Here is a 25,720-nt window from a genome sequence, read left to right as displayed (position 1 = left end):
TACCTAAAATTATCCAAATAACTTTATTATTAAATAAAGTAATTATTTATTTCATTATTTATTTAACTTATTAAAATTACTTTTACCAATAAAAGTAATATCAATCATCTAAAATAGGGTCCAGACTTTTTTCATGTCACATACAAACAAGATTCTAGATGATCTGTTCCCTGAATTTCCACCACATTGCATACAGACAGACTCTGTGCTCTAATTCTTCAATAGGTCATCACCTTTCTTGACTATGTTTTCACATATTAACCCTGACTACTTGATCATTTTCTCCTTTGCATACTGCCATTACACTAAATTCTTAAGAATGATTTGGGAAGAACCAATCTCTAAGAGACTTTCCTGACACTCCCCACCACCCTGTGCTCTAAACACAAAAGGCAGTGAGGACCCACCTCCTCTGGCTCTGTTCCACCCCTCTATTAAGTTGAAATACTGTACTCTGAGTTGCCTGTATGGATATGTTACCCATGGTGGGGTTTAAGAAGTTAAGTAAATAGCTGGGTGCAGTGGAGGCTGAGGCAGAAGGATAGTAAGTTCCAGGCCAGCCTGGGCAACCTAGCAAACCCCTGTTTCAAAATAAAAAGGTCTGAGGATACAGCTTAGTGGTAAAGCATCCTGGGTTCAATTCCCGGGGGGTGGGGGGGGGGAGGTTAAGTATTGTCTTATTTCTCTTGTGCTTCTGTACCTAGCTACATCTAATGTTTTAGTTTGTGAAACATATTTATTTTTTATAATGAAAATACTGAGATCCAAAAGGAAAAGCAGAGGGAAAAATCCTCTAAAACTTGGTATTTCATCTTATCCCCTAATAATGCTATGAGATAGGAGCTATCTCAACAGATGGGAAACTGAGGCTTAGAAGAAAATAATTAACCAAAGGTGCACAGCCTTCAGAACCAATTTCTAATAAATCACATTCAGTAGTAACACTTCTTGTCTGATAGTTATAATTTACAAAATTATTTCCCCTGAGAACCTTGAGTTACTAAATTTTGCCAGTTTTTTCTCCAATATTATCTCATTTTGATGATTCTCTCTTCTGTCATCTTAATTCAAAACTCTTGGTATCTCTTATGTGAACCATATCATTAGCCCTATATGTAATCTCCCTGCCTTCCATCTCACTCCTTTTAATTTTGCCACACTTAACACCAACCACGTTTATTTTTCTAAAGTGACACTGTTAAAAAACATCTTCAATTGTTCTTGGAATCCCACTAGAAAAAAGCTCACATTCCATAACCTTGCTTTTATTTATTTATTTATTTTTTTTTTTTTGGAGAGAGTGAGAGAGGGAGAGAGAGAGGAGAGAGAGAGAATTTTAATATTTATTTATTTTTAAGTTCTCGTCGGACACAACATCTTTGTTGGTATGTGGTGCTGAGGATCGAACCCGGGCCGCATGCATGCCAGGCGAGCGCGCTACCGCTTAAGCCACATCCCCAGCCCTCCATAACCTTGCTTTTAAAGTCATTAGCAATTTAGCTAATAGCATTCTCAATTTCCTACACATGTGTAGGACATGCCCAGCTACTTGTTCTCCTCTAAATATACCACTTTCTTTTTTACTTCCATACTTTTTTCTCATAGTATTTCTACCTCCAGCTGAAATCTACTTACTTTCTATGGCTTTTAACAATTTGCAATAGACCACCAGAGCAATATTAATAAGTAAGGATTCGAATTTCTTTTCATTAAGGTCTGCCAAGTACCATATGTACTGCTGAAGGTATTAAACATAATAAAAGATATAACAAAACAGCATTTCTTACAAATATGGATGGTAAGAGTTAAAATGGGTCAGAAAAGAAAGGAAAACTACCAAAGAAACTGAAAAGCTTCTCTAAAGGCCACTCTAAAACTAGACTACAATGGTTCAATTTAAAAAAAGAAAATAAACCAAAATGCCTCAATGAAATTTCTAAGACCTTAATTTCTTGTTGTACTTCATTAAATCCCTAATGAATAAAGACCTAATGGACCTAAGTTTACAAATTTTGTATAACTGATATAAGATTTAAGGTACAAAAGGTTTCAAACGGGTTCTGCTTAACTCATAAATAATAGTTGCATGGAACATTTTTAAAGGCTGTTTAATGCTTTTTGAAATATAACTCTTCTAATAAAAAAAAAAAAAAAAAAAAAAAACCTCTTGTCATGTTCTCCCAATAGAATATCCTTTGGTGTCCTCAGATATTAGAAAAAAACGAAAGTAAAGAAAAAAAAAAAATACCTAAGATAAAACAAAATGCACCAAGAAGACCAAAAAGAATTAATAAAATATAACATATTATTATCAGAAACATATAATGAATACTGATGATTCACCATAATCACTGAATAAACTTCATTCACTGTTCCTAAAAATAATTTATACAAACAAGACTAGAAAATCATTTCTAACTTAAATCTCTAAGTTGCAACACTGAACATAACTAAAATCAGACAAGTCAACATCAATTTCTGACTAAGACCTGAAAGATTGCAGGCAAACTGTTAGAACAATTTCCTAAGCCTTCATTTAAATTTCAAATTGCGTCCCAGAGACAAATCCACATGCTACATTATGTTTAGAGTCCAAAAAGGAAATCTTATTGCATTTATGACTCTGTATCCAGATGCCAATAACAAAATATAAGCACTGTATTAGATTCTAAAGGGAACAGATGCCTTTTTTTCTTACTGGTTCATTATGAACAATACAATATACTACAGCATATGATGGCACTCTGAACATCTGTCTAATTCCTGCAAATGAGCCACACCTTTAACTGACAATAATACTTAGAAATAATACAAAAGGCGGATATAGTCATCTCTCTGGTACTTACTAGTGTTGGAGAATTCTGATCTGGCCAAAAAGATTCTGGAACAGGCCAATGACCTATAGGAACCCCAGTTTTAGGATTTGGTCTGACATATATGAGTTTGTGACAGCTATGCCAAGGCTGAGATCCAAAAGGCCTTGATATATCCGGCTGCCCATCTGTAGCAGAGATGTTAAGACAAAGAAAGCATATATCATTAGAGGGAAAAAAAAAAAAAAACCGAAAAGTTAAATTATTCATTATTACTTAACTATAAAATATCCTAAAATTCATTCGTTTCTGGATTTCCCTTTTTTTTTAATATGGCAGAATAGGATGACTGCTTAACATTTAAATTAGATTGCAATTCACTAGACAGTAAAGTCTGTAAATTCCATGGAAAAGTTCATCAGTTGAAAGAAGGTCCCAGAGCATCCTCTGCTTGTCCATCAGAACATGTAAAAAATACTTTATGAAACTCATCTGTTTAATGAATGAAGCCATTTCACCACCAAGCAACTAATTTGCCACCTTCATTTAGAGTCCAAAAACAGTGTCAAAACAAGTGCTAGGCACACAGTAAATATTGTTTAAGTATTGCTAGTTGAATATTCCTTACAAATCATTTTAAACTAAAGCCTAATAAAATAATATGCAAACCTAAATTCAAATCAACTGCCTTTAATCTAGAATAATTCTAGCAAAATTTTAACAATTCTCTTCAACAATATAGTAAACATTTACTTAGTTGCCTAAGCCAAGTATTAAAATAATTTTAAAATGAATATATTCTAACAATTTAATTAATTTAAATTTAATTAAAACCAGACACAATCATATAACTTAAGTCATATACCTACAATCTTTCATCTCTGACCTTTCTCTTCTTCCATGATCACTCCAGTGCATCACCTCTATCAAGTGTCATTAATGTCTTTCTAATTCTTGAAGTAAGTTTCATACAATACATAAGGTTTCAGATATAAAATATCCAAATGGTTCTTAGACCTACTGACTATTGCAAATAGTTCACAATCACAGAAGCTAAGAATATAGCCAACAGGGGCTGAGTTAAAAGAATCAAGCTTAATGGCAAAGGCTGGTTCTTCATTTTTGGACCCCCAGAAACCGTTAAGTTCTGATCAACTTAAACCTTCGAACAATAGTAGGAATTAAATATCTATAGTTGAACACTCTGATAATTAAGGGACATGCTAAAAACAAATAGAAACAATGATATAATAATATTAAAAAGCAAAATTAAAATTTGCTTATTAAAAAGGTGTTTGACTCTTACTAAAATTAAAGGCTATAAACAATAATTAATATAAAAAGGCAATCTACTGAACCACCTTTCAGTTTACCTTGACTTTCCTATTTCACATTCCCTTCTATCATCTCAATACTTGGCCTTATTAATCTTAAGGCCAATACACAGTAATTTTTCTCTTCCAATAATTGATAAAGCAAGTTTAGAATGTCTATAAGAAAAGTGCAATCATACCTTCTACAGGGGAAGGATCTGGTCCTGCTTTTTCAAAGTTTATTACCACCCCACTTTGTACTTTCTGCACCAAGGACTCCAGACATTGATTAAGCATTCTTGGAGAACATACAGAGTATGAGCGGCCTGAGATTAAAAAAAAATAATAAAATAAAAATAAATTAGGTAGACTAGTTAGTTTTAAGAATTCCAGCCTTTAGCGAGAACTATGGTGAGTGAGTTTCTGATAATGCTAACAAAAAATTCAATGGTAAAGTTGACTTATTTCATAATCTTAAGGAAGAATGAACAAAAATTATTATTTCCAACCACCCAAAACTCCCATGTTATGAGGATAGTTTTTTTTTTTTTTCCTTCTAATTATAGGTAGATTAAATATAAAATCTTGGTCTCAACAAACCACAGTGTGGTGGTTGGGGAACTATGCATCCTCTCTATGAGCACTATCTCCAATTATTATCCAATATAATTGGATAATAACATCTAGTAGTAAAAATTCCCCCCAAATATTATTCCCATTAACAAAGATTTATCCCTAAGACTGATGCAAAGTACATGGAAGTTACTATATATACTGGCAGTTACTATATATATTAAATATTGCACTTTAATATATAAATGGTAGCATGTACATTTCTGAACTTCATTTGGCTTATTTACTTTAACATTACCTATCTTAAATTAATTCTCCTTTTGAACATTTTAATCTACAAAAAGCACTAAAATGCTAGCAATTAAAAAAAAAAACAACACTAATTTAGAGCTGGGGATATGACTCAATGGCAGCACGCTGGACTAGTATGTATAAGGCCCTGGGTTTGCTACCCAGAATGGTCAAAAAACCCCAACCTTTCCCCAAAATATACTAGTGGGAATAATTTAAACAGATTTTCAGCACAAATATCTAGATCTTTACAGTCTGATATTGTGGACAAGAGCTAGATGTGGCTATTTAAACTTGAAATATGGCTAGTCCAAAATGACTTGTACAGTAAGTATAAACTATACACTGATTTTGTAGACCTGGTGTGAAAAATGTAAATTTCATGTTGAAATAATATTTGGGATATACTGATTTAAACAAAATATCATTAACAATTTCACCTGCTACTTTTATCATTAACTCTGAGATTTATAACAACATATGAAAACTGAATTATATTTGTTATACAATGCTGATCCAGACCAACACTAAAAACCTTGATAGCTAAAAATCTTCGACCTACTATCTTATAATGTTATTTGTAATAAGCTTGACATGCAGTCTTATCAATAATTTCAGAACACAAGCTACATATATTTGACACATCAAAGTACCAATGTTAACTTATTTTATAATGTGATTTGTAAAGGTTGCTAAGAAAACATTAGGTGGTAGTGACTCAAATCCTCAAAGTTACCTTTACTTAGAAAATAAGTAGTACATCACAAACAACTCACCTGTATATAATAAATGTAATTGTAAAAATACCTACCAATTAAATACTGAATCTGAATGTGTCTAGCACTGTCTTAATTGTTTTTTTAAGAGAGAGAGAGAGAGAGAGAGATTTTTTTTAATATTTATATATATTTTTTAGTTTTCGGTGGACAACATCTTTATTTTATTTTTATGCGGTGCTGAGGATCGAACCCAGAGCCTCTGCTCGAGCCACATCCCTAGCCCCTGTCTTAATTGTTTTGTCATGTAATTTATTTATTCCTAGCAACAACTCTATGGGCTATTCTCCATCTTACAAATGAGAAAACAGACCACTTATTCAAGTTAGTACAGTGATATAGCCAAAATTCAAACCAGGGTATTGTAATACAAGTATTAGAAATTTATTCTGGGTATAATCTCTAAAACCCCTGCCTCTCCCCAGTGTAAACATCTAAATTTATGGCATAGTCATTCATCTCTAGTTGTTCAAGCCAACTGAATCATCTGGGAATCAATTCTTTTTTTTTTTATTCTTTTTTTTAATTTTATTATTGGTCGTTCAAAACATTACATAGTTCTTAATACATCATATTACACGGTTTGATTCAAGTGGGTTATGAACTCCCACTTTTACCCCGTATACAGATTGCTGTATCACATCAGTTACCCTTCCATTGATTGACATATTGCCTTTCTAGTGTCTGATGTATTCTGCTGTCTGTCCTATTCTCTACTATCCCCCCTCCCCTCCCCTCCCCTCCCCTCCCCTTTTCTCTATCTACCCCTTCTACTGTAAATCATTTCTTCCATTTGTATTATCTTATCTTACCCCTCCTTTCCTCTTATATGTCATTTTGTATAACCCTGAGGATCGCCTTCCATTTCCATGCGATTTCCCTTCTCACTCCCTTTCCCTCCCACCTCTCATCCCTGTTTAATGTAAATCTTCTTCTCAAGCTCTTCGTCCTTACCCTATCCTTGTTTACTCCCCTTATATCTTCTTCCCTTGTCCTCATCCTTGTTTGCATCTGTCTACTTCTTACCACCTCTAAGTCTAGCACTCAATTAAAGTAGTCACCTCTTGTCTCCCTGTTTCCATTCTTATCACTCTACAGTGCATTCTCATCTAAAAGCTGAAGTGATGTATCAGAAATAGAAAGATCTCCTTCCCTCTAATGGCTTCCCATCACACTAGGAAAATAAAAAATATTTTATTATGACCTAAAAGGCAATTCAATATTTTGTCCCTGCCTGTTACAGTTTGTATACGAGGTCCTCCTCTTCCCACAAAGCCTCTGTGTTAATGCAGAAATGTTCAGAGGTAAAATGATTAGATTGAAAGCTGTGACCTAATAGGTCTATCCTATTTGCATGGGCTGACAGGTAGAATCTATAGGCAGGTGGGTCACTCTGGAAGAGTTCATCTTCCTTGTGGCCCCTTTTCCTTCTCTCCCCAATACCCCCATGCCCTCCTACCATGATGGTCTGCCTCATCTTGGGCTCAGAGCAATGGAGTTGGCTCACTATAGACTGAACCTCTGAAACCATGAGCCAAAATAAACTTTTACTCCTTTAATTTGTCCTGGCAGGTATTTTGGTCACAGTGATGAAAAGTTGACTAACACACTGCTTCTCTCTAAACCTAGATATTATTCTCTACTTCTATATATGTTTTGGCCACATCAGCCTTCCCATTACTCCTACATACACAAAGCACATCTCTTCCCTTACTACCTCCTCTTTATAGATTTCCCTGAGGTTTAACTGAATCTTTCAAAACTCTGCTCAAATGTCACTTCCTAACTACCTAAGAATACTCATTCTCTTGGGGCTGGGGTTGTGGCTCAGGGGTAGAACACTCGCCTACCATGCTTGAGGCACTGAGTTTGATCCTCAGCACCACATAAATGCAAAATAAAGATATTGTGTCTACTTAAAACTAAAAAATATTAAAAAAAGAATACTCATTCTCAGTCTCAAGTTACTCTCTACACCCAAATCCTTAATTTTTCCTCTTCATAGTAGGCGACACTCCCCAAAATACAATTTATTCATTTGACATGATTATTATCTGTTATAACCCAATCCAAAGATATAAGTTTTCTGTCTATTGTTCCTAATGTATTTCCAGCATCTAGAACACTTATTAGGCACAAAGTAAGCACTCATGAAATTACCTGATAATACAAGAACAATGCATACAATGACAATTGCATATTTTTAAAAACATAAACAAAAATATAATAACATACTAATTATTTTGGCAATATAGGTGAATTTTTCTAATTTTTCCTTAATAAACACGAATTACTCTTTAATGGGAAATATTAATGCTCATGCACTAATACAACCTTCCTCGAACTAAGTTAAAAAAAAAACAACACAGGAATTGTTAGTATTGTGCACATATTTATATAGTAAAATACCAATGGATATTCACTTTTTTGTTGTTACTACTTTTCTGGTGGCATTCTCTCCAAACCTTTCTTTAGTGAACATTCTTTCTTTTAAATTAAAAAAGAAAGATAAACATTATTCAGATATATGAAAAGGTGAGTGGCATTTGTGCAGTTTCCCATTACTGCTTGCAAGAGCATAAAAAGGGGCAAATGAACAACCACATGAGGTAGGATCCAGGAAGTATATTTAGGGAAAACTTCCAAATTTCTTGACTAAAATTTTGGGTCATTGAAAGATATTACCAAGGGTGACTTCGGAATCTTCTCCTCTGGAGATGTTCCTTTCAAAGAATAAACAAAATAACTTTAGTACATTACTGCCCAAAGGCAAGGATATCAACTACTACATGATTCTCAAGGTTCTTTTCAGACCCTTTCTGACTATACCACTCACTTGATTTCACACTCTGAATATTCTTGATCATTAAAGAAAAAAGTTATAGTACATACAGTGCCATAACTTCATCATAATTCTAAGTTCAAACTAAGTAATTCTCATAGTAAGAAATTTCCAACCTGAGAATGTCTAAATTACATCCTTAGAGCCCTTTGCAATCTGTTAAGTAAAAACCTTAGAGTCTAAAAAAAAGGGTGTGTGTGTGGATTTTAACAAGTAGGTCAGTTCAAAGCTGAAAACTAAAATTTCATGAATACAAATGTAGATCTCCAAAGAAACCATAGAGACTCTATCACTGAACAATGTTATACATATATAGGAAATTGCTATCAGTGAATCTGTAAAATTTAGATGACAGGCTGTCCCTCAAAAAAATACACACATACATTTTTAAAAATTCTGTAAACTGTGAAGGCATTACAACCGTTCAGAGTATTCTATAAAATGGGAGCATTAACAGTATGAATAACAATTATCTACTTCTATGTATGTGTAGGGCTGTGCATGTGTGTCTGTGTGTATGTGTGTGTGTGTGTGCGGCTAATCGTTTTTGCAAATTTATGAAATCCATAGAATTTTAGAACAAAGACATTTAAAATATTAATTAGAACTTGTATTTTCTCTGAACTTAAGTAGCTAATCTCTCAGTAGAGCGATGATTGGGTCTAAAGACTATGTTGGAGGTCCCTCTCATAGTTCAAATTTTAGTATCAAATTTCTTAGGTGAGAACTACAATGTTCCTTGAAAACAAAAACCCCATGTATTTCTTGTTCATTACTTTAGCTCTGCTGGGCCGGGGTTGTGGCTCAGTGGTAGAACACTTGCCTAGCATGCATGAGGTACTTGAGTTCAATCCCGGGCACCACATAAAAAAATAAAAATAAAAAAATAAATTACTGCAGCTCTGAACCATGGAACAATAGCTGACACACAGTAGGCATTTGATATATATCTATATGAAATTAATCCACTTGTTAACCAATTTCACATTATAGAACACCTGTGACTATTATATAAGATCCTAATTTATGTGCACTAAACATGGTGGCTACCTGACTTGATGAATAAGTGATAAAAAAGCTGGATAAAACCTCTTGCCCATTTCCTTTAACCTATCTAATCTCCTTACCTCTGAGAAAAACATCACTTAACCAGGCATATCCCATCAAATGGGTAATGAAATGCTTCTAAAAACATAGTTCACAGAAAATAATGCTTTATCATTTCAAAATCATTGACAATTTTTGTAGGTAGGAAAATTTAAGAACATCAAATATCAGCATTTTCTATATGGATAAAAAAATTACCATTCATTATGAGACCAACAGTAACCACAAGTATTCAAATCAAGAACATAGACCATCATTAATAATTGCAATTTAAAACCATATGTGTATTAATTCCTAATATTTAACTTGTTAAACAAAAACAAACATGGAATTTTTAAAACCTACATTTTAACTCTTCAGATAAACGCTGCTTTAAGTCACTGAATTACTACCAGCAAAAAACTTACCGCCTGTCACTTCACACATTGGTGTGATTGCAGAGTCATCCAAAGGCACACCTGTCAACTGCTCTGATTCTACTGACATGGTGCCAGGCAACCGCAACACTAATGCAAACAGTCTCTGATCCCAACGAAAAGGTTCCTTGGTCAGTTCACTTCCAGGCAAAGGGGAATTAAGAGGTAAGTGGAGCTGAAAATAATGGAGGGGGGGGGAGAAATCAGTAAGACTTCCACACAGTTTTTTTTTTTAAAGCCTTTTTAATAAAAAGCCATGTTATATTAAAACTCCATTGAATCTCTTATCACTCCAAAAACAAGCTTAAAAGTAAAAACTTATTCAGATATACCCAATATAATGCATGATATTGTTAGACTTCACTCTGAAGACCCGAATTGAAAAAACAGATTCTGTAATACTGTAATACACTTCAGATTAAATGCAACTAACCACCAGGGTCTAAACTGCTTCAAAATAAATCTTTAATCATTAAAAACAATCCAATGATAGATATTATTTGTGTGAGACGGGAGATGGGGGGTGGGGAGAAGGAGGGGGTGACATAACCTCCCAGGTCCATGTCAGTATTTTTTCTGTTATACCACAACAGCCTCAAACATCTCTACAGTTCTTTTTTTTTTTCAGAAGTAGAATCTTTATTTAAAAATCAGTATCTTTTAAATATATATATATTTAAAGAAAGAGTGAGAGAGAGAGAGAGAGAGAATTTTTAATATTTATTTTTTAGTTCTCGGCGGACACAACATCTTTGTTGGTATGTGGTGCTGAGGATCGAACCCGGGCCGCACACATGCCAGGCGAGCGCGCTACTGCTTGAGCCATATGCCCAGCCCAATATCTTTTAAATATATATAATTTTAATTTTACATATTAAAATAATTTTTACTTATTTTTATGTGGTGCTGAGGATCAACCCCAGTGCCTCACATGCTAGGAAAGCACTCTACCATTGAGCTATCACCCTAGCCCTCTACAGTTCTTAACAATTTTACATATGCTTCATTTTATACAGGAGATACTCACCCCAAAGCATTTGCATAAATTTTTTACAATTACATATTAAAGGTATTAAATATATCTAAGTAAATGTAGAAGGATTTGAGGGTTTTCCTATTTTTCAATTTTTTATTTTAACTAGTTACACATGACATTAGAATGCACTTTGATACATCAAGAAAAATAAAATTAATCATTAGAAAAATGTGCAATAAAAATAGATACTTCCTAAAGGTGAAATTTTAAGAACACACAAGAGGAAATTCATATGGGCTATAACATGGAAAGATACTCAACTATACTGGTCATCAGGTAATGTAAATTATAAACAGCATTTGATACCATAAAATGAACAAAATTTTAAAATTTTGAAAACTCCAAGTGATGGTAAACTATAGAATAATGAAAACAACCCAACACTCCTGGTGGGCCTGTACATATACATAATTTAAAGGACTATTTGATATCATCAAATAGAGCTGAACATAAGCATACCTCGCCACAGGTAAATTTCCCAGAGAAACTCATTTTCACACACACACACACACACAAAAAGTCATAAAAAAGAATATTGCAGGACAGGGGTTGTGGCTTAGTGGTAGAGTGTATGCCTAGCATGTGTGAGGCACTGGGTTCAATCCTCATTACCACATAAAAATAAAGTTATTATGTCCATCTACCGCTAAAAATATTTTTTAAAAAAAGAAAAAAAAAGAAAAGAAACACTGCAGTGCACAGTCAATGGTAGAGCATGCACTTAACATGCACTAAGCCCTGAGTTCAATCCCCCATTCCACCAAATAACGAAACAAAACACCTTAACTACAGAATTATTTTGAAACAGAAGAAAAAAATGAAAACAACCTACAAGTCCAATAAGGGAATCAATATACAAACTATGGTCATTCGTAACACAGCTGAAATGAATAAACACTCACTAAGCTCCTTCATGGGTAGATCTCAACACAATTTTGGGGGGATAAATAACATATACACATAAAATAACATATACTATGTCCCCCCCGCATCACTGCCCCTGTTCAGTTTTGTGTGATTTGGAACTTTATATAAATGAAACTACAGAGTATGACCCTCTTTGATTTTGGCTTCTTTCATCAATATTATGGAGTGAAATTCATCCACAATATTGCATATAGCTATAGATAACTTGTTCTTATTGCATTATCATGTGTGAGAGAATACACCACAATCTATCCTTTTTGTATGAGACTCATTTGGGTTGTTTGGTATATTATGAATAGCACACTATTCATAATCTATATATATATATATATATATATATATATATACACACACACACACACATACTTATACATATATATATACACACATACATACACACATACACACACACATATACATACACACACATATACATATATATATACACATACACACACACACACAAACACATATACATATACATATATATATACACATACACACACACACACACAAACACACACACCTTGAATATACACACATATGTACACACCTTTATGGCAAAATATGCCTGCATTTACTGTTGGGTATGCACTTAGGAGTGTAACTGCTCTATCATAGGGTATAAACATAATTACTTTTAGTAACTACTACCAAATGGTTTTCCCAAGTGGTTGTACACCCACCAGCAGTGTATGAAAGAACCATTTGCTAATTACCAACTTAGTACTAGCTGTCTTTCATCTTAGCCATTTTGATGTGTGTGTGTGTGTGTGTGTACATATGTGTGTAGTAGTATCTCAGAAGGGTTTCAACCTCCCTGATATCTATGGAAGTTGATCACCTTTGCATACACTTACTGCCACTTCAATGTGTTCTTTTACAAGTGCCTATTAAAATGTTCTGCCTTTTTCTTACTGATTTGGAGAATTGTTAATGTATTGGAGGACTATTAATATATTCCAGATATCAGTCTCTTATAGGTACTTCCACTCTGTGAGCACTTTCAAAAGTGCTATCTTTTAATATTTCACATTTAGCACCTTTCGTGTCCTAAATATCATGAAGGTACTCTCCACTTTTTTCTAAAAACCCTAGTATTTTTACTTAATTAACCCTAAAATACATGTGGAATTGAGTTTGGTATATGATAAGAGATGGGTAGAGATATGTTTTTCCCCAAATAGGCATCTAACTGACACAGCACCATTTATTTAAAAGATCATCCTTTCTTTGCCACATTGGAACATCACCTCTTTCTTATGCTGGGTGACCATATGAGATTATTTCTGATTCAAAAACAGTATTTAGGGGCTGGGATAGTGACTCAGGGGTAGAGTGCTTGCCTAGCATGCATGAAGCACTGGGTTCGATCCTCAGCACCACATAAAAATAAATAAATAAAATAAAGGTATTGTATCCATCCACAACTAAAAAAAAAAATATTTAAAAAAAACAGTATCAACTGGAAAAAAAGATGCAAAATGATATGAACTGAATAGCATCTCTAACACACTATTATAAGTAAGCAATATTTAGTGTTATTTTTCTATTTGTATAACATATACATGTAGTAAAGTAAGAAAATATGGACCAGAAGACTATATATACCAAATTTACAACTGCTGTTTCTGGGAAAGAGAAGTGGGTGTTTTAGTTTTTCAGGGGTTTTTTTGGGGGGAGGGAGGACTCAGGTTGGGGATTGAACCCAGGAGTTCTTTACCATTGAGCTATATCTCCAGCCCTTTTTGTTTTTTGTTTTGAGACAGGGCCTAAGTTGCTGAGGATGGCCTTGCAATCCTCCTGTCTCAGCCTCCTGAGCCACTGGGATTAGACATGTGCCACTGAGCCTGGCAGAAGTTTGTTCTTAAACACTGCATTATACAGTCTATTACTGAAAACACAATCTGCATTTTAAGAAACTGAATATTGACCTATTGATGTAAAATAATTTTATTAAATGGGAAATACGAGATTTTATAATCACTTTCAGAAAAAAAAGTGTTAAATCAATTTCTGAACCAAAATAGTGATTTTAGGTCACTAAATTAATGTATCTTACAAATATTTTTGGTTCCTTGTATTAAAGTGCAAAATTCTGTAGTTTTTTTCCCAGTTACTTTTTGGGTTTTTTTGGGTTTTTTTTTCCCTGTTCTTTGATAATCCTGAGGAATCAAACACCCAGTTTTATACATGCTAGACAAGTACTCTACCACTCAGCAGTCCATCACACCAGGTACTCTTTTATCCAACAGAAAGGAACAGCAATATTTGTCTTCATTCTTGCTTTCTCCTTCCAATTCTCAATACATGGATAATAACAACAAAAATAAACAATAATTATAGCTAGCATATTTTCAGCATCATCCTATAAGCATCACATATAACATTATAGAACAAATGAATGTGATAGATACATTTGTGATCTCCATTTTAGAGATGAGATATAACATAAGATTATATGTTAGGAAACATTTGTAATCCCTGCTATATAATTAAATTTAGAACATCTAAGGAGGACTTTTTAATTTAAAACTGGATAAATCACATGTGATCAAATAACGCAGTAATTTTCCCATAACCATGGCATTACTGGCCTTTATTAGGGTCTTCACTAAGATTTAGCATCCTAGCAGCATTCAAACCTACTTGTCACACTTTTGAAGCATATTTCTTTGGCTTTCACACTCAAGTTTTCCTCGTCTTCTCTATTTGTGCTGTTCCTGTCTTTCACCCTCTCTCCCAAACCAGACTCGACCTCTAATACCTAGGTGTTAAGTGCTGTAGATTCTCAAGGCTCAATCTTAGGCCTTGGCCAACTTATACTCTGAACCCTCAACCCACCTAGTCACAGCTTCAATTGCTTATATATTAAATAATTTTCAAAAATTGTACATAACTCATCTCATAACTCATTGTACCTAACTATTCTTACTTGGCACTATTTCTTGAATGGCTCAAAGGTACCTCAAAAACTACAAATTCAAAACTGAACTCATGATTTTCTTCCATCCAAAATAGTACTCCAAAACTCTATAGGCTCAATAAATGGCATCACGATCATCCAGTTTTGCAGACACCATCTCTCTGTTCCTTAAACCACGAGTGCAATGTCAAATTCTACTGATTTAACTTCCTAAATGTCTCATGAAATTGTTGCATCTTTCTATCTTGTATACTAGCACCAACCTTCTTATTCAAAATAATTGATAAAACTAATGATAATAATGCCTACCTGGTCTTCCAACATCTACTTTTGTCTCCTCATCTGCCACCCCCTACCTCTAAATAAAATCCTCAGTGGCTTCCCTATTGCTTTCATAATAATAATATCACTATCAGGATGGTCTCAAAGTCCTTTATACAGTCAAGCCCAATATTCTTTTCTGTTTTGTACTATGATCTCTCTCTCTCTCTTTTTTTTTTTTTGTTCTCCAAGCCACATTAGCCTTGTTTTAGTTCCTCATTCACAAAACACTCCTTTCAAACAACAAGCCTTTGTAAAACAAACAAATAAATAAATAAATAACCCAATCAACAAATGGGCCAAGGACCTGAACAGACACTTCACAGAAGACGATATACAATCAATTAACAAATACACAAAAAAATGCTCACCATCGATAGTAATCAGAGAAATGCAAATTAAATCTACTCTAAGATACCATCTCACTCCAGTAAGAATGGCAGCCATATGAAGTCAAACAACAAGAAGTGCTGGCAAGGATGGGGTGGGGGGAGGTACACTCATACATTGCTGGTGGGGCTGCAAATTGGTGCAGCCACTTTGGAGGGCAGTATGGAGATTCCTTGGAAAGCTGGGAATGGAACCACCATTTAACCCAGCTATTCCCCTTCTTGGACTATACCCAAAAGACCTAAAAAGAGCATACTACAGGGACACGGCTACATCAATGTTCATAGCAGCACAATCCACAATAGCTAGACTGTGGAATCAACTTAGATGCCCTTCAATAGATGAATGGATTAAAAAATGTGGCATTTATTCACAATGGAATATTACTCAGCACTAAAAAATAACAAATCATGGCATTTGTAGGGAAATGGATGACATTAGAGCAGATTATGCTAAGTGAAGTTAGCCAATCCCTAAAAAACAAATGCTGAATGTCTTTTATGATATAAGGGGGGTGACTCAAAACAGAGTAGGGAGGAAGAGCATGAGAAGAAAATTACCACTAAACAGGGAAGAGAGGTGGGAGGGAATGGGAGGGAGAAGGGGAATTGCACGGAATATGGAAGGAGACCCTCATCGTTATACAAAATACATATATGATGGTGTGAGAAAGAGAGAAATGTGTATTGGGTAGAAATGTAGATTGAGTAGAGAGAAGTGATGGGAGGGGAGGGAAGGGGGGGATAGGGAGGGCAGCAGAATATAACAGACACTAGTATTGCTGTATGTATATATGTGGCTGTATAACCAATGTGATCCCGCAATCTGTACACGTGAAAAAATGAGAATTCATACCCCATTTGAATCAAATGTATGATATGTCAAGATCATTGTATTGTCTCCAGCAACTAATAAAAAAAAGGCCTTTGTATATGCTAGCCCTTCTGCATAACCTTACTTTGTACTATTATAGTAGTAAATTCTGCACTCTTCAGATCTTAATCTTCCATGATAGCATCGAAAATAAATAAATGAATATGCATGTACAGACGCACACAGCCTTATATACATTAAAAGAGGCACAAAGAAGTATGTATGTATAAAATGATTTGTCTACAATGTTTTAAAATATTCCCCAAAACAGTATGCATAGGGGTGACAGGCAGACTGATCAAATAAGACCAGCAAAATATGGATATTGAAACTGGGTAAGGGTTCTTGAGATTAATTTTTATTTTCTCTGCATCTATGTATGTTTGAAAGTTTCCAAAACAAAAATTTTTTAAATTTGGATATATATGAGTAATCAACACAATAACTGAAAATGTAACCAAAACCTCTGGAAAAAAAACGGGAAAAGCGGGGTAAGCCTGCTTTTATTACTACCCTTCTTGTAAAACTTATTAGCCCAAAGTTCCCATTAATTAAAATATTTAAAACTTTTAAATAGAATGTAAAATTTCACCACCATGAGGTATTAAGCAAATAAGTCAGCTGGAGCAATAAAACTAAATGACTCCACACCTATGACCAGATATGACAGTCCCAGTTACAAATACATTACAGCTACTCCTCTACCTGAAAACTGGCAAATTTCTACTGTCAGTAATTTTTAGGTCCATCCTGATTTCAAAAAGAGGGCAGGGAATGAGTGAATACTGCTTTACAAGTATTATTGGGAAGATGAGGGAAGATAAGGTAAACTTGCCACAAAGACATTAATCTATTTGTCCAAGTTAATTTCGGTTCTGGAAGAAACGAATTTAAACACTTATTCTTTTCGCTTTCCTACATGGCTGTTAAATATATGGATTTCCATCTAACATTTACCCTTTGCTTACTAAATACATTTTCTGCTTGATTTTATGGTAAACAATCCAAGATCGCTGCTTTTGGGGTTCCTATGACTGTTTACTCAATTACCACTTTGTCTATCAGTTTACTCATCTACAAAATACATTAACAGGGTTGGCACATATATTTATAAAATGTATATAAACAATATAAAACAAAGTTGGTTTAACATTCAAAAATTAAAGTTATCCACCCTATTAATAGGACTTAAAAAGAAAAATTATGGTTCTCTCAATACATGCATAAAAAAACTTGAGAAAAAAATACCCATTCAACATTTACACAACAAAACAAAGGAGGCTTCCTCACCTCATGAAAATAATTTATGAAAATCTAAGTTAACATCACTCTTAACTGATAAAAGGCTAAATGCTTCACTCCCCACTCCATTTCTGAAGATCAAGAAGAATATGTCCTTCTCACCATTTCCACTAGTATATTAAGGCAAGAAAAATAATGAAACCACAGACAGATATTAGGAGGAAATAAAACTATCTATATTCAGACATGATTACATGTATAAAAAATTCTAAGGAATCTAGAAAAAGGTACTAGATAAATAAATTTAAGAAAGTCACAGCGTACTAGGGTCAAAACACACATAACAATAATCAGAAATTGAAATGAAACATCCAATTTATAACATATACAAAACCTACATAATGAAAACTACAAATATTGAGACATAGAAAAACTGAGATGCAATGCTCATCTATCAAAATAACAATTATAAAGTATCAATTTCCCCACAAATTATTTTAATAGATTATAACCAAAATTGCAGTAGACTCTTATAAAAATTAACAAACCTGACTTTTAAATTCCAAGGACCTAGAGAGCAGACAAAACAATTTTGCAAAAGAAAAACAAAAATTGGAGACATTAACTGATTTCAAGATTGACAAAAATAAAATCCTATGTTCCAGCCTTGATTAATGCAGATCAGAGCCTCTAGTTAATCCCTTGCTCATACACTTCTGACTAAACCTAGGCATCCCACTTATAACTACTCTTCCCTAATGACACTAGTGTTTTCTTCAAAGTTAAGTCTTTTTTTTTTTTTAAAGAGAGAGTGAGAGAGGAGGGAGGGAGGGAGGGGGAGAGAGAGAGAGAGAGAGAGAATTTTTTTTTTTAATATTTATTTTTTAGTTCTCGGCGGACACAACATCGTTGTTTGTATGTGGTGCTGAGGATCGAACCCGGGCCGCACGCATGCCAGGCGAGCGCACTACCGCTTGAGCCACATCCCCAGCCCAAAGTAAATCTTTTTGACGTCCTACATGAAGAATTAGGTGTCTCTCGTCTCTGTACAGTGATAGAAAATAATTACTTCTGTGACATCCCTTGAGTATTTATTGTCTCATTTAATCGTAATAATCATTATTATTATTATTATCATCCCCATCTTAAAAATGAAGACACTAAAACTTAGAACAAGTGAGAATAAGGTTTTCCTCTAGTTGCAAAATCAGGAATCTTTCAACATAAACACTTTCTTTAACCAGTACATTTTAAATATTTATCTTAAATTTAAATTGGATATGAACATGAACTCATGACCTATTTTCTCTTTTAGAATAAAAATATGTAAATATATATATCCTAGCTATATCCAATAAAAAGGTCTGGAAACATTGACGAACTCAACAGAAATGATCAAATTACAACCTAAAGCCCAGATTAGCTTTTCCATATACCATTTGCTGACACATGGAACCTAAGCTGATTCTAGATCTGGGGCAAAAATGTATGAGATAAGCTTAGAACAAGCTGTCATGCTAAAAAGAAAAAAGCTTTCAAGTTTTTAAAGTTTAATTTCTTTGTCATTATTCCTTTAATCTCAGAAACTGATAGCTGACCCTCCAAATCTAATCTCTCTTTCTTCCTACCCAAACTCCCAAATTTTAATTTGGCCCCTTAGTAACCCCCACACAGAGATTAGTTTCTACTCTACCTTGCAATTAAGTGTGGTCAAATTCTAGTTGATAGACTCTGACAGGAACTGTCATGTGGAAGTTTTAGGTCAGGGTCATATTAAGAAGTTGCCTACCCTCTACATTCTTCACTCCTTTCCACAAATTGAAAGTCAGTTGCAGAATGTTCTATAAAACCACCATCAATCATTCAAATAAAAGCAAAGACTGATGAAAAATAAAGTACCTGGGACCCTAAACGATGGCTTGGAGCAGAACCACCCTATTTTCCCTACTACTAACCAGTTCTCTTTGGAGTGAAAGGAAAAGTTTTTTATCTTTTTAAGCCACTAATATTTCTGCCCCAATTACAATAACTGAACCAATAGCCTAAAAAAATTACCTTGCCAGAAGCTTTCCAAAATCCTTGGAAGATTCAAATAGATGCTTGTTGATATGTTTTTCTTTGCTACAGAAAATGCGTATTTTCAAAGAGGGCACTGTGTTGTTAAGGGCAGGGCTGCACACATTCTTTCAAACTAATGCTAAATGCTTTTGTGATTTAATAAATAGAAAGCTGGCATCTCTAGTCTCAAGTCAACACTCTACTCCCAATTACTCAGATTTACTTGGATAATATACACGAGAAGAAAAGCTTCAAAGAAAGTTTTTAGTGTTTTCGGTGAAACAATATTTCTTAAATCTTATTACTCAAATATAATACAGTCCCTGGTCCTACTCACAATGTAACAAATAAAAAGAAGACAAGTATAAGTAGTATTAGGCCCTTATAGATTCATTTTGGTTTCCTCCTTCAGAAACACACAGGAATGATTTGATTCAAGATGGAGTCCCACAACTTTCTTTCTCTAAGGTTTAACCTTTTGATAATTCTAATCCCCAGCACTTTCTCTAATAATTTCCAAGAACAACAATTCAAAATTCAACTACATTCAACCTGAGATGATCTGGTCAAGGGTAGGTATATGAAAGAATAATGTTCTATAAAACCACCATCCTAGAATTTGCTGCACTTTGTTACAGTATTTCACACACTCCAAATATGTCTTATTTTAATAGATGGGCTGAGGGCTAGGGATGCAGCTCAATGGTAGAGCACTTATGTAGCCTGCACAGTACTCTGGATTCAGTTAATAGCAAGAAAAACAGATATACTAAATGCCATAGAATTGTTCAAAAGTGATTAATTTTGTTATGTCAATTTCACTCCAATTTAAAAAATATATACAAACCTTAGGAAAAGGTTAAGGAAAACTCCCAGAAAAAAACAAAGACATAAGGAGAAAAAAAAAAATCTAAAAAAGTAAGAAGAATAAGGAATCAATTGGGAAGTCTGATATCCAGAAGAAAAGGACACAGGAGAAAGGAAAATTTTGAAATAATAACATTTCTGAAACTTAAACACATAAGTTTCCTAATTGAAAAGGCTTTCCAGGAGTCCAGGACAGCAAATGAAGACATACCTATACCAAAGACCAAGATCATCACTGTTTTTTTTAAAAAAAAAAATTCTAAAAACTTCAAGACCAAAAAAAAAAAAAAAACCCACAACCCTACAGATCACAATAGAAAGAAATTATTTTATTTATGTTTTGCAGTGTTAAGTATCAAAGTCAGGGCTTTACACATTCTAGGCAAAAATCTTTTCTTTCTTTCTCTTTCTCTATTTCTATGTGGTGCTGAGGATTGAACCCAGTGCCTCATACATGCAAGGCAAGTGCTCTACCATTGAGACAGAATTTTTGCCTGGGGCTGAGCTATACTCCACAACTCCCAACCCCCAACCCCCAATCCTTATAATGGACTTTTTGCAGCAACATGGGAAGTTATAAGTCAACTGAACAATGTCTGTCTTCCAAACTCTTAATGGAAACCATTGCCCAAATTAGGAATCCCAACTAACAATAAACAAGTATCAGCCAAGCATAAGGTTAGAACTGATACTAGCAGCCCAAGGTCTTAATTCACTCCCATGAAGCTACTAGAGAATATGATGAAAATATGCCATCAAAAGGAGGGGAAAAAAATCATGAAAAGATGACAACATGATGTCTAGAAACACAAAAGACCCAATAGAATAGAGATATAAAAGAAATTCCCATGATTATTTGAAGACAATTCCTATAAAAACTACTCACCATCTAGAGAACATCTCTACATCTAGAGAACAACCCTACATACTAGGACTCCACAAGAGATGATAAGCAAAAAAATAAAAAAGATAATGAGACAGATAAATTACCTTGTAAGTCTATCTAACCCTACAGGGAGGCATTTTATTATTCCAGGGAAAAGTATGGGTATGAATACTTATTTTTTCTTAGGAAGTGAATTACAATAGGAAAATGGGCAAAAAAAAAAAAGTGTAAGAAAGCCTGTTCCTCATATCATACAGTAGAAAATCAATAATACCTGCAAAAGAGAATGTAAGGAATATAAGCATGATTTCTGAAAACAGGAACTTGAATGCCTAAAGCCAAAAGGAAGAACTATAGGTAGTAAGGAATAGTTAAGTATCTACTCCTCGTGTTAAGTTGGGTGTGACCATGCCAAGCATACATTCTACCACAGGTACTTATGTAGACCCTAAATATTATCTTAATAGCCTCTCCCCCTTCTCTTTCAAAAATGTCAATTTTAGAAGATCAAATTATATGACCATTCTATCTGTTTATAAGCCTAAGAGTGTATTTAGTTTTTTAAATTATTTGCACAAATTACTTTGACTAAAAAAATATAATTTAAAAAAGGAAATGTATTCAAAATATATTAGGGCCAGGCGTGGTAGTGCACGCCTGTAATTCCAGTGGCTTGGAAGGCTGCAGCAGGAGGATCGTGAGTTCAAAGCCAGCCTCAGCAAAAGCAAGGCGCTAAGCAACTCAGTCTCTAAGTTAAAAAATACAAAAAATAGGATTGGGATGTGGCTCAATGGTCAAATGCCCAAGTTCAACCCTCAGTAACCTCCCCCGCAAAATTATATATTTCATACACACACACACACACACACACACACACACACACACACACACACACAGTAAAAGCAACAGGATTAAGTAACATATGAATCTGGCTCAGAAATTGAGAATGATGGCTAAGGCATCTAAACAAACACTCTCAAGAAGTAGACAGTAAAGATTACAAGTTCAGCTTTGGATATGTCAAGTTTTAGGTACCTCTAAACATCCAAGATGAAGTAACCAGTAGATAGTTGGCTAGACTAAAATGAAGGAAAAAGCTGTAGGGCTTGTTAATTATCAGCTCATGGGTTATAAATAAAGACTTGAGTATATGACAGTACTCAAGTTACAACAGATTGTAGCCAAGAGCAAAAGCCTGAAAAACATCTAAATCATTTTAATTTTTTTTTAACTTTTAAATACATTTCTTAATATTCAAATATATGTAAATTTGATGGTTGCAAACTACTTGGACATTCCAGAAGATGTCACTTATTTACTTTACATTGCACAAATATTTATAAAACGCCTCTCTACACCCAGCAATTCAAAGAGGCACAAGAAGTAGACTGTGCTCCCCAGAATTTTATTTGAATTTGTTACCTGTAAGTAAACAGGTAACATAATTCAAATAAAAACTGTGGTAACAAAGAACTAAATCCTAGAAGTGCAGAGTAATCAGTAGAAATAAGTGTCTAAATGCTTCACAGAAAGTACCACTTGACCACTATTCTCAATAAATAAATGAGTAGGTATAGAAGATAGAAGATGAGAAATAGAAAACATCCCAGAATTAAGGAATAGGCATGGAAAATAAGATGTCCTCAAGGAACAATAGTGAGAGTTCATTGTTGGTAAAGCACTTAGAAGCAATAGAAAGTTAATAAACCACAAACAATTGAAATTAAATCATAAGGCATTTTATGTCCTATCAGGGAGAACAGATATCCCAAAGTTAAGAAAAAAGAAGAGGGAGAATGCCTAAATAGAATCAAAATTCAATTAGAAAGATTAAGGACTAGCAAAATAAACCTTATGAATCTGTTTAATATTGATAGATAAATGAAGCCATGGGAATGTATGAAACCACCCAAGAGTATATCAGTAAAAAGAAGAGAAAAATCTAAGATTAAGCAGCAACATTTAGAGACAGCCAAACAAACTGAGGTCAACAATGGGTATTAAAACAAAACTGAAAGCCATAGGAAAGCTGGAAGAGTATAAACACAGAAGTTGAGAGAAGCTTTAACAAAGAATGTTCAAAACATCATGAAAGACAAATTAAAAAACAAATTTGAATTTAAAAGATGAAATTTATTGATTTTATTTATTAAGAAAGGTATAATGGGAAACCAGGTTGTAATAGAGTATGGAATAAAAAGGAGGCACGAAAGTCAAGATGCTATCAATAATTTCTAAATTTATTCAAAAGAAAATAAGGAAAATAGTCACTAGAGAAGGAAAGAAGGCATTGCAAGAGTAGATATGAGTTTTTCTATTTGTTTCATTTCATTTCATTTCTTTAGAGTGGTTGATGCAGGAAGGCAGTAACATAGCCATCACCACTGTCTATCCAGAACATTCTCATTTGCTGAAAAGGAAACCCCAAATTTATGAGAAGCTTCCCTTTACTCTAAGCCACAGGCAACCACTTATTTCTGTTAACTCTGGATTTCTCTTTCTGGACAATTCATATAAATGGAATCCTGCAGTTAAATGGTCCTTTGTTTCTAGCTTATTTCACTTAGCGTGTTTTCAATAGTTATTCATGCTATGGAAAGTTTCAGAATTGTATTCCTTTTTAAAGGGCTAAATAACAGTTCACTGAATAGATATATCACATTTTATTTATCCATCAGCTGATGGACACTTGGATTATGTCCACCCACTAACAATTATCAATAATGCTATTACATTCATTTATAGGTTTATAAGCTTTTGGCTTTGATTTTTCAGGTATATTCAAGAGATAGAGCTATTGGGCCACAGAATGTCTACCTTTGAGAAACTGCTAAATTCCTTTTCTAACACAGTTCCAACACACATTCTCATTAGTAATATATGAGGGTTCTAATTTCTCTACATTCCCATCAGCATATGCCTTTTAAATTATACCTATTATAGCAGGTATGGTATGGTATCTATAAATATAACTGTGATTTGCATTTTCCTCATAACTAATGATGGTGAACATCTTTTCATTTGCTTATTGAATAATTGTATATCTTCTTGAAAAATGTTTTAATTTTTATTACAAAAGTTCTTTTCATATTCTGGATAGGAGGGCTTTATCAGATAAATGATCTGCAAATAAATATTTCTTCCCATTTCATTACTATATTTCACATTCTTGATTGTATCCTTTGAAGCACAAAAGTTCTTAATTTTGATGAAGTTCAATTTGCCTACTTTTTCTTTGGTTGTGTTTCTGGTGTAATATCTAAAAAATTATAGATCATGAAGATTTGCATTTTTTTTACGTTGTGTAGATTCTTACTTCTTACATATTTTATTCAATTTTCTTTTTTTGTCTATGGTATCAGGTAAGGGATTCAACTTTATTCTCTTCTGTGTTAATAAAAATCAGCTGTTCTCTCATGTGGAAGCTAGATCTCGTGAAAATTTAAGGAAGTCAGTAGAATTGGGGAAAGGGACCAGTATGAGGGTGGAGAGCGGGAAGTGCTGGGGCCACAATATCCAAGACATTGGATTCAATCACCAATACTGGGGGGGGAACTGGCCAAATAATATTGTATATTATGTGCATGTATGAATATGTAACAACAAATCCCATTATGTACAACCATAATGTACTAATAAAATAATGTAGGGGAAAAATAATACTTATTTTTTCCCTTTTCTCTTGGCTCTGTTTTTAAAAAAAAAAAAAAAATCCACTGTATAGGTCTATTTCTGAACTATTAATTCTATTTCACTGATCTATATGGCCGGCCATTCTTATGTAACACTGTACTATTTTTTGTTTAGATCCCATACTAAATAAAGTATAAAGAGCAACAGAGCTTAAAGAAACAGGAGAGAAAAAAAAAAAAACCCATGGTCAAATCCTAACTTTGCCTCATTTTGGCAATCAGCATACTAAGGCCTATTTTCCTCAATGTGAATTAAGTAAGATGTGAAATAACCCTATAAACAATGAAAAGTCACACAATAAGTTCAGGTATGTTTTCTTAATGAATGAACTCAACCTCATATATTGGGTTTGGCAGCCAGGAATAAAAGA

At 33.9% G+C, this 25,720-nt stretch overlaps 1 protein-coding gene across 1 annotated transcript in view; it reads right to left on the bottom strand.

Moving 5' to 3' along the window:
- Ints6 (integrator complex subunit 6) overlaps window positions 1-25,720 on the bottom strand; it is an 84,967-nt gene that overhangs the window by 20,840 nt on the left and 38,407 nt on the right. The window contains exons 5-7 of the mRNA XM_077795163.1: window positions 10,123-10,306; window positions 4,327-4,452; window positions 2,847-3,001 (exon numbers count right to left, since the gene is read on the bottom strand). Of these exons, the coding sequence (XP_077651289.1) occupies window positions 2,847-3,001; window positions 4,327-4,452; window positions 10,123-10,306 (465 nt within the window). The remainder of the gene's footprint in view (window positions 1-2,846; window positions 3,002-4,326; window positions 4,453-10,122; window positions 10,307-25,720) is intronic.

This window comes from Urocitellus parryii, chromosome 2 (assembly GCF_045843805.1).
Source record: "Urocitellus parryii isolate mUroPar1 chromosome 2, mUroPar1.hap1, whole genome shotgun sequence".
Taxonomy (NCBI): domain Eukaryota; kingdom Metazoa; phylum Chordata; class Mammalia; order Rodentia; family Sciuridae; genus Urocitellus; species Urocitellus parryii.
The sequence above is the reverse complement of the archived record's forward strand: the minus strand, read 5'-3'. Positions and strand labels throughout refer to the sequence as shown.